This window comes from Gastrolobium bilobum, unplaced genomic scaffold (genome assembly GCF_033153095.1).
Source record: "Gastrolobium bilobum isolate Gb01-03AN ecotype WA unplaced genomic scaffold, APGP_CSIRO_Gbil_v1 utg36536, whole genome shotgun sequence".
Lineage (NCBI taxonomy): Eukaryota > Viridiplantae > Streptophyta > Magnoliopsida > Fabales > Fabaceae > Gastrolobium > Gastrolobium bilobum.
The window spans coordinates 23,694-42,698 of record NW_026896181.1 but is presented as its reverse complement, the minus strand read 5'-3'; the positions used below and the strand labels follow the sequence as shown (position 1 = coordinate 42,698).

The window sequence follows — 19,005 nt, the reverse complement described above, 5'->3', positions numbered from 1 at the left end:
CCCAAAACGACATCGTTTTGAAAATAAGTACAGATAATTTATCTGCATTAACTGCAAAAATATTTTTCTGATTAAATAAAAGGTTATATATGTATCATGTTAGGGAAAAATGTTTCTGCAGTTAATGCAGATAAGTTATCTGCATTTATTCTCAAAACGACGTCGTTTTGGTATTAAAATCTCAAAAAATTATAAATATAAAGACTATTATAACCCTGAAATAAATTAAATTACAAAAATACCATAATTTCTGTCCCAAAACGACGTCGTATTGGACTTATTGCAGATAACTTATCTGCAGTAACAGCAGATAAAACAAATCCATCATGTTGTATGGAAAAAAGAAACTTTCATGCAAACACATATAAAACATGGAGAATGCATTTTTTTTCTCCTCATTTTACTTTCTCTTTCTTTTTATCTGTGTTTGATAGAAAAAAATATTTGTTGTAACATGATACATATATAACTCTTAAATAAAATAAAATTGAGTTTGATATTTTTCCTATTATACTCATACATAGTGAGTACTGAGTAGGGGTGTAAATGGCCAGGCTGGCCCGGCCCAGGCCCGATCTTTCAGAATAATAGAGTTGGTTTAGGCTTATAAAAAAGCTTTCTTAACAAATAGGTCATAGGCCAATTTTGTCAAGCCCGGCCTACAGCCTTGTAGGCTGGCCTATTTAATTTATTAAAATAAAATAATATTTATTTTATGTGGCAAAGACGCAAAGTACCAAATACCAATATCTCTTACTTTTTGTGCTATTTTATTTTATGAAAGGAAAACTTGTCTAATGTCTCCAAATTTTACATGCTGTTGCAGCTTAATACCATGGAGTAATGGGTACCTTGCTAGATTATGATGTTACTGATGAAGATCTTTCAATAATACTCTTCTTTCCCTTGTCTTGATGGTGGTTTAAAGATTTTTAGATAAATGACATTCTCTTGCAGACTTTATTTCAGTATCCGATAATTGTATTTTTCTTATTTTCTTCATTTCTTTGACTCTATTCCTCTATGATATATATTCTAGAGCTGAGGTATTATGTTGACTCTTTCTTGTTTGTCATTTTTTTCTTATAAGAAGTAGTAGTGCATGCATGAACGAAACTTTCTTTGTTCTATACAATTATTTTTTTTTGCTTAATATCTACCTTGGGAGGTCTACAAGGCCTGTAGGCCATGTCAGACTTTCTTATTTTTAAAAATGGGCTGGGCTTGGCCTACAAATAAAGCCTTTAATAAGCCAGTAGGTTAGATAGACTGAATTTTTTTTGACATAGGCTTGGACCAGAAAGGCCAAAGCCCAGCCCAACCCAACCCATTTACATCCCTGGCACCGAGTACATTGAATTTCATATAATAATATAAAGATTCAAGCAGACATAGAAATTTCTAAGATTATCTAGAAATTTGACAATTTTCTATACGCACATGTTCTTTTTTTCTCATCGATGGTCACGTTGTGGCTGTGGCATGTTCCTCTGAAGCGGGAAAGTTAACCGAGTAGAAGCGAAAATAGGTTAGAGCCTCGTGTCCCTCGCTCTCTTTCTGTCTCTCTCACCTAACCCCTTCAAGATTCATTTTCGGCTCTTACCTTCATTCCTATTTTCTTCAATATTTAAGCAGCAACACCTTCCGCTTACGTTTCAAGCTTTTAGGGTTAGGGTTTTCCTCCGATTTTCCCCAACTGTAAGATTCTCTTTCTTCCCTTTTATTTATTTTTTTCAAAATTTCTTTTCCTTGACCTCAATTTTATTTAATTATAAGCACGATTTTATTAAGTGAATATTTTTTTTTGGCGCTTGTTGACCTTTATTGTGGAATAACTCAGGTCTCTGAATAATTGAAATATATCGAAGGGGTTTGTGCACTGTGTTGTAAGTGAATTAAGCATTGATGTATTGGGAGTTATGAAATTGCCTTTAGCATGTAGTGGTGGTAACGATCTGGTTGTTATTGATGAACCTGAATTCTTGTGTTGGAAAAATGCCATCTAATTACTTTTCAAGGCTCGGAACTCTGATTCAGAGATCAATTGTGGGGAAAGAAGGAAGAATCCAGGGCTCTGAAGTTCTGATTGGACAAGGGAAGTTGTGGTTTGGTGGTTCTCTGCAATTTTTTCACTCTTTAAATAGCTCATCGTGTGTGCACCTGCGCCGCAGCATTGTTTTAGCTTCTAGCTTTGAATTAGATGGTAAAAGAAGAACTTTGTCTGTAGTTGATACGCTATCTCGAACATTTTCCATTCCCTCTGTATCAGGGCCTTCGTTTCAGGTCTGTGGATACCACATTGATTGTGCTCTTTCGGGACCTGATCGGTTTCCAACTGGTGCGAAATTTCAGGCTAAAACAATGGCTTCTCACTTATCCAGAGTTGTGGTTGGTGAATGCTATTTAGATAACTCAGCTTTGAAGCGTAGTCACCGTTCGCTGTCAACAATGAATAGCAGTAATATCTGCTTGAGCACGAGTTTGGGGAATGGTAGAAAAGTGAGCATGAGTTTGGAAAACCATCGGCAGCCAGATAATAGTGCAATTTTTGGCTATTTCATTTATAATGTTGCAAAGGCTTGGCATAGCTCTTACCATTATGCACAGTCAGGGTCTGGAGGTTTCCATAGTTCGTCAACATCATGTAACTCTGTTGGGCCTGCTCATGATGTGCCTTTTGACACTTCTTCCCGTGAGGAGCAGCTAAAAAATTCTTCAAATTCATCTGAACAGTATGTTGTCTCCCTTCAATATTCACCGTTACAAACATAACATGGATGCAAAGCAATATCAATTCTCTGCAGTTAAATCAATATTTATATGTTGTGGTGGTGCTTGCTGTTCGCTGTGTGTCTTGTTGGTTATAATGATAATCGTGTCACTTATAGTTCACTGTTTGTGGTTTAGGCTATAATAAACATCCAATTATAATCTAAAGGGCATTTTAAAAGGATTGAAGAACAAAGCTATTTTGAACATGGGGATTTGACTAATGCTATTTTGAGTAAAAAAGATATAGTTGAATCCCATCTTTACATAGAAAGGCTCACTTAGCTCTTTTGTGAAAAGTTGAGATTTATTGAACATTTGCATTTGACTAGTGCAATTTTGGGAATATAAACGGGAGGGTTCGCATATTAAAATGTGGGGAAATGCAGAAAACCCTTTCAAAATGGAACAACTATATTTTATTTTTTTGGTTTCTTTGTATTAATGTTTTTGTAAAGAAAATAATGATCTTGTTGGTGGTTCTTTCTAAGTTGAGAGTAGTTGGAGGATGAATTCATTAGGGGGAAAAAAATGGTTATTGAAACCCTTTTTCAAAGTTGAAGGTTTAATTGCCGAAATCGAAAGACGAGGAGTCTATGTGCCAAAGAGTCAAAAGAGCCAAAGTTAAATGGGGTTCTATGTTTCCCCCAAAATAAGAAAGCTTGATGACTTTGATAACTTATTAGCCTTGACATTTTAAACAAGTGTTTTCATATTGATGACATGAAAGTTTGGAGTTATTAGTTAATATAATAATGTCTGAACAGTAAAAAATCATTGTGTTAATTTTTTTTGCCTTTTTCTTTAAAAAATATTTCCCTAGCAAAAAAAGAATTTGACTGATTCTTACTTGAAAAGGTTTGATTTACTGATCTAAATGGTTTGGATAGTTAGTTGGTTACTGTTGCATAAATTCCCATGTTGTTGTCTTTGTTATATCTACTGAGTACTATGAAATTTTCTTAGAAATAGGTTTAAGGTTAATTAGTCAGATCTTGATTTGCATCTACCTATCATGATATACTGTTCTACAGGGAAAAAAACTCAGAATCTACTGTTATATTGTTTTTTGGATCAATAGACGACATGTATAGGCTATATAACCAAAAACATGTGGAGGCTATATGTACTGGTTGAAAATATATTCTGAATTTACAATCTTAATGGCTGATATGACATGGTTGGAGATGATGACTGCAGGAAAACTCCTTCAGGCAAAATCCTCAAGTTAGTATCAGGATCATGCTACTTGCCCCATCCTGAAAAAGAAGAAACTGGTGGAGAAGATGCTCATTTTATATGTTCTGAGGAACAAGCAATAGGGGTGGCAGATGGTGTTGGTGGCTGGGCAGATCTTGGTGTTAATTCTGGATATTACTCTCGTGAGCTCATGTCCAATTCAGTGGATGCTATTCAGGAGGAGCCCAAAGGTTCAATTGACCCAGCTAGGGTGTTGGAAAAAGCACACTCAAGTACAAAAGCTAAGGGTTCCTCTACAGCATGCATCATTGCACTTACTGATCAGGTTACCTTCATCTTTATGTTGTCCCCTTTGGAATACGCAAGAGCTTCAGTTCTGTCACTCTTACTTATAGTGCTTTAAGCATCTCAGAATACTGATAGACTAGTAACGAGTTTACCTTCCATAGTTATTGTATCTATTGTCTTCATATTTTCAGTATCATTTTTTTAAATAATTTGATGGTCTTATGATGATTGATTTCAGCCTTTGCAACTTATTTTCCTGATTTGGGCATTCGTTTGTGGTAAATTTATTAGTGACTGAATGATATAAGTCCTTGAAAACTATTCAGTGATATATAGGCCTTCCAAAATAATTTTCACTGTTTCTAGGAATATAATTCTGTAGAAAGTCAAGGACAATATAATTTATGAAGGCAGTAATCTTAGAACTTTGTAGATCTTGCACCCTTGTGAATTTTAACTGACTGGATTGAGTGGTGATGTAATAAAAAAACAGTTTATAGAACAAAATGCATTATTAAATCATTGGGGTAAAAAAGTGGTCCACGATGTCTTGAGAGTAGTAGTTAAAATCACCCTTATAAAGCTTTTTGATGCCTTAAGTTTAAAAGTAATGTTCTTTTATTTTTTGAAATATTAGTCTGTGGGCCTTGGACTCATCAGGGTAAAAGATTATGTAATATGAAGATCAATTTAACAAAGATGGTGGTGACTGTTGATACGGTTGGTATCTCGCAAGCTGGGCAGCCTTCCACCTTGGAGGTCAAGGTAGATACCTTTGTCGAACCTGTACTAGTACCATCACCCTCGCTCGATGTTTTTTCGTCGTCCTTCTTGAGAGCCATCTCCTTAAGGATGGCTTTGATATCCTCCAGACCCCTCACCGTTTCGCTGGACTCCCAAAATTTACAAATGCTGCCCAGCTTGCGAGATACCAACCTTATCAACTGTTGAGTACTTTTGAACTCCCAAAAAAACTAGTAGTTTCTGAACTTCACCCTGGAACTTAACCTTTCTTTTTTTTTCCTATACTTAGTATGTCATTTGTTACTTAAGAGCATAATGACTTATCTAGATTACAAATATTCTGCATTTGTAAATTATCAGTTTTGATATGTTATTTCATAATCCTGAAAGAGATCTCTATTTTGTGGCCTTCTTTTTGTCAACATATATTCATTTTTGGTGTTCCTTTCTTAGGGGCTTAATGCTATTAATTTGGGAGACAGTGGGTTTATGGTGGTCCGTGATGGGTGTACCATATTCCGGTCCCCAGTGCAGCAACATGATTTCAATTTCACCTATCAGCTGGAATGTGGTACTAACGGTGATTTACCTAGTTCTGGTCAGGTATTTTCTTATTGTGGACTTCATATTTAGGAGAATTTGACTACATTGGTTATTAAATTATCTTTTCATTCACTAATGATAATTTGCTATGCTTAAAAATGTTTGCTACTGGATCTGCTGCTTGTTTATCACTTCTAATGTTGTTCTTGTATATATCCTTACCCTGAATACAGTAAATGCATACAAAATTTATATTCACTTTCTAACCCATAAAAACACCATCTTCTTCTTTGTATATCCACTGTAGGATTTGGACGTAGTCTCAGAAGAGTTATTGAAAAATATATTTTTTATTTGGTTTATTTAAGTTTTTAAACCCTGATTTTCAGGATGCGTTCAATTTAGTCCTTTGTTTTTAAATTTTCTGAATGTAGTCCCTTAATGTACCGTTTACATCAATTAATTTTTACAAATTAGACTGTTCAGTACTATGCATGTGATATCCACTTACATGATTTAGCTCCAATCAGCTACAAGCGAGATCTGTAATTGCCAAGTCAGGCTGAACATATAACCCAACGTTAGCAATGAAAATATAGTAGTCTAATTTAGATGACAACTAACTGCGGAGACTGCATGTCTGCATTGATACAGATTGTAAGTTTAGGGACGTAATTTAAAAAAAAAAAAAAAAGATGAGGTTAGAAGGACTAGAATGGACGCAGGCATAGCCTATTAGAGTAGTAGTAAAAAAAAAAAAGGAACACGGCTTGAATGCATCAGACCAAGTTAATTAAGGTATTTTATTAAGAGTTGTGCTGAACAGCTGGACACTTTTTAGCAGAATCAGCTAGATTTGTGGTGAACCACTAGCATGCCAACTCGTTGTGTAAAAAATTCTGGAGATCTAACATTTTCGTTTATTTAATTGTTATTGAGTCAAGATTTTATGTGCCTGTTATGATCCATTACGATTTGGCAGCTGATCTAATTGTTAGCAGACAGGTTTTTATTTGAGATCTTGGTTCTGCTTTGTTCTGAGGAGGTTGCTTGTTTGCTATAAAACACATTCACACACGTGGTAAAATTTGCTATTAAAACATTTATTTCTTCTGATTACTACTAGATTCTGCCTAAAATCTTCTTGATGCCCTGCGGTAATTTTTTGCTAATGGTCTCTATATCAAGTACTTTACCATGGCAATTGGTCAAGTTTGGTTATTAATTATTCTTTATGGCGAAAAGTTTGGACAAAAATTCACGAGTTTGTTGGACTTCTGGCTTTTTGCATCTGATCTGGTTCATTGCTACTGGTAGGATGCTTAGATGGGTTGCCTTGTTTATATCAGGTTTTTACAATTCCAATTGCTCCCGGAGATGTCATAGTTGCTGGTACTGATGGGCTGTTTGATAACTTATACAATAATGAGATTACAGCGGTGGTGGTTCATGCCATGAGAGCCGGCTTAAGCCCTCAGGTGACAGCTCAGAAGATAGCTGCGTTGGCACGACAACGGGCACTCGATAAAGACAGACAGACCCCTTTCTCAACTGCTGCTCAGGATGCTGGATTCCGTTACTATGGTGGCAAGCTTGATGATACTACTGTTGTTGTTTCATATATTACCAAATCTGAAGATGCTTAAATTCATTTTCTGTGCCTCCTGTATATATTCATTTTGTCCTGGTGATGACGACATGTTGTGATTGTAACTCAAAAAGTTTATTAATCACATTCTATTGAGTCAGCTTCGTTGAATTAAAAAATTTCATCGTCCATTTTATCTTTGGTTTGTTTCTCTAAGCGGAATAGTTGTTAAAATCTTTTGAGTAATATGTCCCCTTAAATTTAAGGTAATTCATACTCTTACGTTTCATAAGATGGATTTCGATTTCTTATGTCACTCTACCTTTGAAAAATGTGCTTTTCTTTTTTCTTTTTCTTTTTAAAAGTTGATGGGATTCACTTTATTTGTCTCTTAACATGAGAAAATTTCTCTCATACTACATAAGAGAAGTAATCTTCTAGATTAATTTTTGCTATGAATGCTATAATCATTTCAAATAATCTACAGGGAAAACTTCAAAAATCTTGGTGTAACTTTATTCATCATCATTTACTCCCTTTTTTTTATCATTTATCCCCTAAATGGGGGGTAAGTGATAAAGAAACTTTAAGTCAGGGGAGTAAGTGATAAAAAAAATCTAAATAAGATTGTAAATGATTTAAAAAATTTGTGAGAAAAGTAAGTGATAATTTAAAAAGTTTATCGGGAAATTTTTGAAGTTTTCCCAATAATCTATTATTATTTCATACATTCCTATAACATATTAGAGTGCTTTTTTTTTCTTTCTCCTTTGGTTGATTTTGATGACTGAGGTGCGCGCATGATAAACATTGACCCTGTTTTATGAATGACAAATATTTTTTTCTATTTCTATATCCGGAAAAGAACAAATTAAAAAAGTCGTGTTTTTTTTTCAATTTTTATTCGTAACTATTGATTATTTTTTTGAAATAGAAAAATAAATTAATTTTATCAAATATAATTTGAAATTATTTTTATTTTTCAGATTAAAAAAAAAACCAAGTGGTTGATAGTTTTATCTAGGGGTGTTCATCAACCGATACAAACCGATTCAAACCACGGTAACCGAACCGAAAAATCGAATAAATCGAAAACCGAAAAACTGAAAACCGAAAAAAAACCGTAAATTTTAATTGGATTGGATCGGTTTTTGGATGAGTTGATGAAAACCGATCCAATATATTAATTCCCCTCTACCTATTTGGGTTTTTCCCTAATCATAGCCCAAAAATTTCTAAACCCAAGACTCGTTAATCCATCAACTAAACCCAAGAAAAAATCTAGTCACATCTCATCAATAAAATTTTATCTTTGTAAACCTTCATATCTCTTTGCCCAAAAAAAAAATTATATTATAGTTTACTAATGCTTTTGTATTTCAAAAAAATATAAAATTACAAAGCCAATATATACAAAGATGTAATTTACACAATAATCAAAAAATAAATTTTAGAATTTTCAAAAAATAGAAAACCGATCCAATCCAAACCGAAAAAAATTGGATTGGATTGGATCGGATTTGAAAAAAAATCCAAACCGAATGAATGATTATATGATCAATCCGAAAGGATTGGATTGAATGATTTTTGCTTCCAAAACCGATCCAATCCAGACCGCGAACACCCCTAGTTTTATCTTCATTTCAATTATTTTGAAAATAACTTGTATTGCTTAACAAAAACTTTTACTCAATTCAATTTTAGCTGTACATAAATGATATTGGATGCTTTTAGAAAATGATGGGATCGTTACCTTTGGAAACTTCAACCTTCTTCATACATCGGATTTTAGCAATACTTGGACATTGATGCAATATTATCTTTAGAGAGATTCTTATAATAAACAGGGATAATCATTTGATATATTATAAAAATAACAGTTACAAGTAGTTGAATAATTTTTACCCTATTAAAATGTTAGTATATGATGTAATTATTACATGTTTTTCTTTTAAAAACAATGTGGCCCAAACAATTAACAAGTTGGCAAAACCAAGTTTTTATGTCAAACATAAGGGGGGAATTATCTCTAATGAACAAAGTACATACTATATGTTCCGGATGACCCAATTACTAAGCGGCCCAATGGCTCAAGCCCAACTCCAGGCTCCAACCCACATCAGCCCTAAGGGCTGACGTGGATCCTCTCATCCCTCAATACTACGACGCGTCCAAGGGGAAGCACCAAAATGTTCCATCTTGGGACCTTAACCCCCAAAGGCGACTGTCACAGGCACCTTAAAGGGTAACTTTCCTTTTTCCCGATGCTGACATCGCCAGGCACAGAAGGCGCAGCGCTGCTACAACAGCAGCGCCTGCCACGCCAAACACTGCCACCATGGGAGTGAATCCCAAGGAGGGTTGACCCCCTCCTCACCAACCCACATTGTTTTCCCTATAAATAGCCCCCTTGGGCACACCATGAAGGTATCTTATGTATCGTTATTCTGCCCATTTATTTTGAGTCATATTATCGCTTACTTATCCATTGTTGATTGCTTGCTTATACTGGGCAAAGTACCTCTTAGCTTGGTCTGTACCTGTGCTAAGGGTATTATCCATACAGTGACTCATCCCTGAAGGGAACATAGTGGGCTTATAGATCCCTACTGTACATTGGCGCCGTCTGTGGGGAACTATAAACTTCTATTCCCATTCTCCTACGAAAGATCCACAAGACGCACTTCAGACCCAGATAACTAAACATGGTTGTCACGACCAGAAGAGCGGAACAAGCTAGGGCCGTTACCCCTGACGGTCACGTGCAAACAGTACATTCCAACTCCCTGCCATCCATGTATTCAGCCCCAGCTAGGCGAGCCGCTGGCGAGGCTCTCCCCCCGGTACTACAATCTGTTGGCCCGCAGCTGCCAGTAGCCGGCGACAGAATAGCATAGTTGAACCATCGCGCACCTATGCGTGAAATGTAAGGAGAAAATTTAGTCCCAAATCAACCCCCACCGCAGGGAGTTCATTTCGGAATCCCATTCCCTACTACTGCTCCACTAGCCATCTGGAACAGGAGCCCCCCGGTCGAAAAAAGTTTGACTGGGACGGTTCTCACCCCCAGCAAACGCCCAACTAGCGGGATGGTTCTCGCCCCCGCCAAACGTTGGACTGGGATGGTTCTCACCCCCAGCCAACACCCAACTTACGGGATGGTACTCATCTCCGTCAAACGTTTGACTGGGACGGTTCTCACCCCCAGTAAACACCCAACTAGCGGGATGGTTTTCACCCCCGCCAAACGTTGGACTGGGATGGTTCTCACCCCCAGCCAACACCCAACTTACGGGATGGTATTCACCCCCGCCAAACGTTAGTCTGGGACGGTTCTCACCCCCAGCAAACGCCCATCTAGCGGGATGGTTTTCACCCCCGCCACGGTTGGACTGGGATGGTTCTCACCCCCATCCAACGCCCAACTTACGGGATGGTACTCACCCCCAGCCAGCGCATAAGTTGCGAGACGGTTCTCGCCCTCAGACAATGCCCAGCTAATATAAGGATACATCAATATTTAAGAGTTTAGATTGACAACACAAAAAGGGAAACAAAATTCATTGATGATTAAAGAAGTACAAGTCCGCAGTTGACATACCAACCAAGGCAAAAAGAGGAGAGGAGCCACTAGTTGACACACCAACCCTACTACACTTATATCTAAATTTACAAATCAAGATTGGCGATCATCAGCTACGACATTCTCATTAGTAGCTTCTCGGAGTTGTTCAGTCGCGCCTTCCTCAACATTCTCCAAAGCCTGCTCAGGGACGCCCGCTACTGCAACGCCGCCCCCATTCTCCATGTTAGGGCCAACCAAAGTTTCGTCAACAGGTTTTGTCGGCATGTCACGCCTAACATCATCCTCCTCAGGATTATCATCACTGTCGGCGTCACTTGTTGTGCCGGTCTCGGGCACGCCTTCATCTTCATCAGTCTCAGGCCCCTCCTCGATTACCTTCACCCAGCCATCCTCGAGGCGCTCAACTATCTTGTTGTCTTCCACCTCATAGTCGGGGGTGAAACCAGTCAAGTCAAGCTCATGATACCTAACAGAAACTTGTTGAAGGGCGTTGCTAAAAGAAGCGTACATAAGGTTAGCTAAGGCTTCCTCCAACTCTTCCACCCGCCCAGTGGCTTTTTTGAAGTCCTCATCTTTGGCGTGGAGGCTCCCGTGTGCAGCAAACAAATTAGCAGACAGCTGGTATTTCTCAGTTTGGAGACCCTCCTTCTCTTTCTTGACCTCTGCTAATGACTTGGTTAGGTCATCTTTGTCGGAAGATAGTCGCCTAACCTTATCTTTCGCTTTCTTCAGTCGCGAGGATAAAGATTTGTTCGAAGTTTTCGCCTCGGCAACCTCCTTACCAAGGCACCCAACCTCGGCAGTAAGACCATCCACCTTGCGCCCCATCTCACCCAGGCGATCCCTTTGAGAGGAGCAACACCTGTCAACTGCAAGGGCGATCTCTTGCATTCCTAAGATGCGGCCAATAACCACCTGGGTGCAGTTCATGAATTTTTGGCGATCGAATCGCTCTGGCACCATCATCTTAGGACGCCCCACATTGGGAAATCCGCTGTCAAGGTCCCTTTCAGACAATTTGAGGGCCCTGCCAACAGGGACCCCAACAGGAGAAGGAGGAGAATCTTGTACACCAGCCGCGGGGCAAGGCTCTCCGTCATCACAAGCACTGTTTACCAGCATTTCACCATCGCTTAAGTCATCAGCAAACTGCCCACGCTCGGATGGCTCAAGGCGCGGCGATTTGGAGGCCCTAGGCGGAGTCAAGTGTTCATCTCCCCCTCCTTTCAGACCAGACCCCCCAGTAGCAAGCGACCCTGACCCCAGAGTCGATTCACTAGCTGACGAGCCTCCCACCACGTTCATGGGCTCTCTAATTATTGGGGCAGTCGCCCTATTCTCCAGCACGCCAGCCGGAATATCTGCGGCAGTTCGAATCTTTTTTTTTTTCGGTTGAGTCTCTTTTGACTTCCCTTTGTCAATATCTTTCCTCTTCGGGGCGAGACTTGGCTGGGTTTGTTGAACCACGCCCCTCGAGGCTTTAAGCTTGGCCGCCGCCTCACGTGCAAGTTTCAGTGCATCCATCGACAAGTTTCCAACTGCAAGACAAGAAAGACAAGTGTTAGTAAAAGATAGGTAATACTTACCACTGTCACAAATAATACTAAACATCACCACACCTCCGTGACACAACACTTGCTTTGAAGGCCACCGACCAAGACCCTCCTTCACCTCCACAAACCAATCCACCACCATTACCTCCTCAGGAGACAAGGCTCCAAACTCAAAGGAATACTGACCAGCGGGCGTCTCATAATGGGCCTTAGTCCAGTATAGTGGGAACCGACTATCCCTACTCGTCCGATCAACAAAAAAGGGTAATTCCCCCTTTCCAAGCACTGGTTCGATCCAAAAGAAAGTATGTCTCCAGTTCTTATATGAGTTGGCGTACTGGGCAAATATCGATCCTAATGCGTTGCCCGCCTTTAGCGAAACCCAACCAAGCTTCTTCAGTGAAGGCGACACCTGAAAGCAGTAAAAGAACAACCGCACAGAGTACACCCATCCAAAATACTGGCATATCTTCTCGAAGACCCAAACAAACGCCCAAGCATTTGGGTGCAATTGTGAAGGAGCAACCCGTATGTGGGCAAACACTCCCATCTCGAACTCAGACAAAGGAAACCTTACCTTTTGATCTGTGAAGTGAGTCTTATACACCGCGAATCGCCAGCGAGATCTCGTCGCACTGTTAGGAGTGTCACAAACACGCTGATTACTCCTAACCGAGATTGTTTGCCACTTCGCCTCATATGCACCGTTTGGGGTAATGTCAAAACTAGCTTCCATTTGATAATCACGGTTCAAAATCTCCCCAGTAGCATAACTTGAGGATGATGACGCCACCAAAGGGTCTACCCAACTCCTCGCCACTATGCAATCACCTTCCTGAGGAGCCACCATAAGCCAAGAGATTGTCTTCAAATTCTACAAGGGAGCGACAAACATACAGTCAATCACCAAACACTGTTCCAACCGACGAGTGGGAGATCAACAATGGGGGAAAGCTACTGAACCTCCGCAACACCCAACCCTTACTCCTGTGACCGTCAACACCCTCCTTACAAACAACTAAAGGAAAAAATAACTCAAGCACAAACAACTTACCGTCAGAATCAAAAGTTTCTGAAGAGCTCGAAGAATAAAAATTCGAGTAGCTTAAGGAAGAAGGCCACCAAGCAGGCGGTATCTTATAAAGCCTCAGGTCTTCATATATGGCGTCCCACATGCCATACTTCACAAGTCGTCCATCTTCCGGGTGGTATCTACCTAGTCAGTTGTCTGTAGATTCGTCATATTTACAGCGATGGAAGGACTGGGAAATGTTGGGAATATGTCCCCATGGTGTACTCAAGGCAATAGAAGAGTCAACAGTCGGATGCGAGGTTTATAGTAATACTCTATGGTACGATTTTGCGGTTGACGGTTAATAGAAGACAAAGGCCGGACAAGTCGCCCTGCTCCAAAGGCAGAACGCTGCGAAATATGGCGACGCGAACCTCTCCTTTGTTCGCAAGAGCGAATAGAAGACCTTGAACGACGACTTCGTGAAGGGCGAGGCCTAACCCCTTAACTTGAACCACCTGACCGTCGCCTTCCGAAACTGGAAAACTGACGCCTACCAGACCCAGAAGCGGCCTCACCACCCTACACCTGGCGCTCACCACGACTTTGAGAGCCAGATGCTTCACCCAAATAAGGAAGCACAGGCCCTAAAGCCCGTTTCGGCAGGAGATTTTGAATCTCCTCTTCAGTAAAACCCAGAAGCTCAGGAATCTTACCGTGGGGTAATGACTCAACCCCGGGAACTAAAGAACGATAGGAGGGAAAGCTGCTGCTTTCCCCACCACGCTTAGCAAGATACTCATGCATAGTTGGCCCCACCGTACAGCCTTCGAGTGTGTCGAAGGCTTCATCAAATTCTTCCTCCTTAACCTCAGCCTCCAACTCCGGTAAGAACAACCCAGGCACGTCCGTTGTAACACCCCGTATATATCCAGCAATGTTATCATACTATCGTATTTAGCAGCGCTTAATAAAAATGCGGAATATCTTTTTCTTTTCACTTATGATGTCATTATCATTACCAACTTGCTTATTAATCAATTAATAAAACAAAGCCTGTATGTAATTGCAATAAAACAGCTATCTGAATATACCTCATAACATAGATAAAAAAGTGTGGCTCTAGTCACGGAACTACAACAACGCAGACCGGACCATCTAGCAGTTTATACAACTCCAATCTAAAGTACTAACATAAAGTGTCATGGACAATCCCCATGCTCACTCAAATAAGGCAACACGCCCAACATCAGTCTCAACAACAACATAGACATAAATAACGGAAACCATAAACAGCATCCATATTCAGTCATAGCAGCAAAACAGCATAATATCATCAACTAAGCTCTGGCCTCCTGCCGCCAGAGGCATCAGTCACCAAACTATCGGAACCTGAAATAATCATTTCCCAAACGTGGGGTGAGATCTCTAAACAAGAAATCTCAGTAAGACAAGGGGTCCTCAAAGATCTTCCACCCCAAGCTCACTTACATGTGCAATATAAGTTTAAAAGCAGATATCATCATCAGTTCTAAAATAGTGCAATGCAGCAAATAATCATGTCCTGTGTGTCAATACTATTCTACTGGCCATAGAAATGCAGGATTTACATACGCCAAATACCCACACTAGTGCAAGACGCTACTTGCATCCACCCCGGATCACCGTCTTGTATGACGCTACATACTCAGGTTTACCGTCAAGATGGAACAACACATGCATATTAAAAGCCATTACACATAAAGCTCAACAGCATTTCAAATATTCAAAGCATGTAACACAGCATGCATACAACCACACCCCCAAGGGACATGGTGGAACCACAACATGGCTAAACCGAGGACACGAAAGCTTACCTTGCAAGCTAACACCCAAGGCCAAGAGTCCACAAGTCAAATTCGAAACACAGCAGATTCACAATCTGTTATGGACCAATACTACATCAATAAAAATGCAACACAAGCATATAACTTAAAGACAACGCCTTTCCTTACGTTTTACGTCTTCAGGCTCCATACCAAGCCATAAGTCCTTAATCACTTGATTCTGACTTAATTCATTAATTACAGAAGTTCAACTTCATCAATCTAGGGTCCACAAACCCCCAATAGCCTACTGTACACACAACGCAGCTACTGTTCTACGAAATCCCAGAATATCCGGATATTCCTCGGGACCATATCCGGATATGCAATATCCGGATATCTCACTGGACATATCCGGATATGCAATATACGGATATCTAGAATCCCATATCCGGATATCTAATATCTAGATGTCCAAATCCCATATCCGGATATCACATATCCGGATATTTTTCGGGCAGATATCCGGATATTTCACGACAGAATGCAGAAACTGCATTTCGTGAAGATATCCTTTCAAGGTTGGGTTTTTATCGATTTTAAACACCTAAACATGCATTTCTAGGTGTGTTTGACCAACCCCAACATTAAGTTATCATCTTTTAACCTTTACATGCATTTAGGTTCCATTTTTAAGCTCAAAAACTCAAGATCAAAGGTAGTGAAGCTTACCAAGCTCAAACTCAGAAAAAGGGTGCTCTTGGAGCTCACACAACAGCTCCAAGGTTCTGTCTCTCACTGTACACGAAAATAGTGCACAAAGGTGGTTCTTTTACACCACAAGGAAGCTCCTTTGAGCTCCAAAATGCCACCACAATGGCTCAACACTCTCAACCCCCAAAGTCAGCAAACAAGGACCCTCCAACAGAGGTAAAAACTCATAATGATGTTCCCAACACACTCACCATAGTGTTTCCCACTCACTCAAGGTGTCTACAAGAAGAAAGTGTGAAGAAAATGACTTCAAGCCTCAAGAAAGGAGAAGAGAAGCCTATGGAACAGTGTTTCAAGGTTCAGGTCAGCCACTCTCACGCACAAAAATTGAGGTCCTAGGGTTATGTGCCAATCATAAGGCTATATATAGTGGTTTAACAATTAAACACATAATATTAACTTTAATTGCTACGCTTAGCATTTTAATCCCAAACTTTGGAATGTGAAACTACACATTTTTCCAAGAATTATCATATTTTTCTTATAATTTTCTGAGCACCTTTCCGGTACGCGCTTTTCAAAGCCAGTACCGGTTTCTAGCACCAGTTCTCATTATTTGGACTTGAAACTCGTTTTACAAGTCCTACATATAATTCTAGTAATTATCATGCACTTATTATAATTTTCCGGGATACTTTTTGGGCACGCATTTATACCGACTAGCAGAACCGGTATCTGTACTTTTCTTCCAAAAAGCGACTTTCAGCATTATTACTCGCTTACTATAATTATTAAAGCCTCATAATAATTATTAGGGTTAATTATGGAATCATTTCCTATTTTCTCATAATTTATTAATTAAATTCTTTAATTAACGGTGCGGGTTCTTACATCCGTCATTTTAACCATTCCCAGAAAAAGAAGAAGAGAAGCGAAGCAAAAAGAAGTGCAAAGGAACATCAAAGCAACAAGAGTGAAACGCTGTACCTGAGATAATGCAGACAGTGAAGAAAGTAGGACCGACACGAGCACTATAGCAAAGAGGGAAAAACACAATGCAATGTGCAGAAACAGGAAGAGCAGTAGATAGCGTGAAGAAAGCCCTCTGGAGGGAATGAACCTCCTTTTTAAAGGAGGGAGGAGATCAAGATGGCGTACACATGTACAGCCTCCCCCTTTTTTTGACCGTAGGATATCATAACCATCAGGTGATAAGCGGTTGCGGTGAAGGGCTTGATGGTAATTTCAAGGGAATAAGACGCCCTTCACGTCGCATTACTGCGCCGTGCCTCGGGACGACACGTCGCATTAATGCGCTGTGCCTCGTAACGTTTGAGTTCTGCAATTGCTTGCAATGATGGGAGAAGCCATCATTGCGACTCCTCGAAATTTGAAGAGACACCCTTCGTGTCAGAAAGGCAAAAGACCCAAAATACCCCTTACAAGACGTAAGAGGTTGGATACTACTCCTACACCAGTCAGGTGACGCCCAAATCCTTTACCTTGGCGACACCAGCCAAGGGTCGCCCAAAGACTGTAACTTGGCACCAACCTACGCTTACTACCAAGCTGGGGGGCTCATGTTCCGGATGGCCAACTACTAAGCGGCCCAATGGCTCAGGCCCAACTCCAGGCTCCAACCCACATCAGCCTTAAGGGCTGACGTGGACCCTTTCATCCCCCAATACTGCGACGCGTCCAAGGGGAAGCACCAAAATGTCCCATCTTGGGACCTTAACCCGCAAAGGCGACTGTCACAGGCACCTTAAAGGAAAATTGCCCCTTTGCCCGACGCTGACATCGCCAGGCACAGAAGGCGCAGCACTGCTACAACAACAGCGCCTGCCACGCCAAACACTGCCACCATGGGAGTGAATCCCAAGGAGGGTTGACCCCCTCCTAACCAACCTACACTGTTTTCCCTATAAATAGCCCCCTTGGGCACACCATGAAGGTATCTTATGTATCGTTATTCTGCCCATTTACTTTGAGTCATATTATCGTTTACTTATCTATTGTTGATTGCTTGCTTACTGGGCAAAGTACCTCTTAGCTTGGTCTGTACCTGTGTTAAGGGTATTATCCATACAATGACTCATCCCTGAAGAGAACATAGTGGACTTATAAATCCCTACGGTACACTATATAACCACCAAAAAAAGGTACGTACTATATAGTATAATCATTGATTAAAAATAAAAAACTATTTTCATACAACAAAAGGATATCGAAATCGTCTAATAAATATTACCAATTAAATAAAAAGAACATCGCAAACTAGGAAAGAGACAAGACAACTAAACAAAATAAATATAATTATTTTTTGGATTTGATTTTCTTCTGCTGCTATTGCAGAACTTTTTCCAGTGTAGCAAATATAAAAAAAAATGGGATTTACTTATTTTATTTTTTAAGTTAGGATCTACCGACATATCCTGGCATTATTATGTGTTGTTGCAGAAAAAAAAAATTATAGTGATAGCAAAAATATATTTCCCTTCTTTTATTTTAAGTAACATCATTTTAGCCATGACCAGAAGACATTTCTGGGGGTCGTCTGTTTGAAAGTTTTTTTTTTTAATTTCTCTATTTTCTCTAAACAGAAATTAAGCCAACACAAATTTTTTGTAATAAAGAGTTTTTTTATATCGAAAAAATAGTCAAAAATCAAAAGTTCTTGGGAGTAACTTTTTTTAAGTTATATTAGCTTATTTTTAATTTGAATTTTTTTAAAAAAATTAAGCTAAAATTTTTATAAAATTATTAAATAACTTTTATTTTATTTTTTAAAATTTTATTTAAAAGAAACTTTTAGTTATAAAAAAAAGATTTTATACATATCATGTTGCATGACATTCTTAGTGTCATGTTACTCTTACATAACAAACGAGACCCGCCTTGTTTTTTTTTTTCTTTTTGAATGAGACCCACATCAAAAGTATTAGAGTAACGTGACACTAAAAATGTCCTACAACATAACATATATAAAACTCAAAAAAAAAAAAAAAGTGACAAACAGGAGACATACATTTAATTATTTAAATTCCAAATGGGGTATTGAGTGGTGTTGTTAGACGTTAGTTGTTGTTATTATGTAATGTTGGCGGTTGCTGTTTCCTTCGAATATATAATATTGTTTCCAAAAAGAAAAAAAGAATATATAATATTCGGCGTTATTTATTTAAAGCATTAGATTCCATTAG

At 39.3% G+C, this 19,005-nt stretch overlaps 1 protein-coding gene across 1 annotated transcript; it reads left to right on the top strand.

Moving 5' to 3' along the window:
• The first annotated feature begins 1,422 nt into the window (after window positions 1-1,422).
• Window positions 1,423-7,295, top strand: LOC133298141 (probable protein phosphatase 2C 55). Its single transcript, XM_061497376.1, has 5 exons — window positions 1,423-1,698; window positions 1,841-2,732; window positions 3,970-4,294; window positions 5,455-5,604; window positions 6,894-7,295. Exons 2-5 carry the CDS (start codon window positions 1,969-1,971, stop codon window positions 7,188-7,190), a joined length of 1,536 nt encoding a protein of 511 aa, XP_061353360.1. The 5' UTR covers window positions 1,423-1,698; window positions 1,841-1,968; the 3' UTR covers window positions 7,191-7,295.
• Window positions 7,296-19,005: the final 11,710 nt, after the last annotated feature.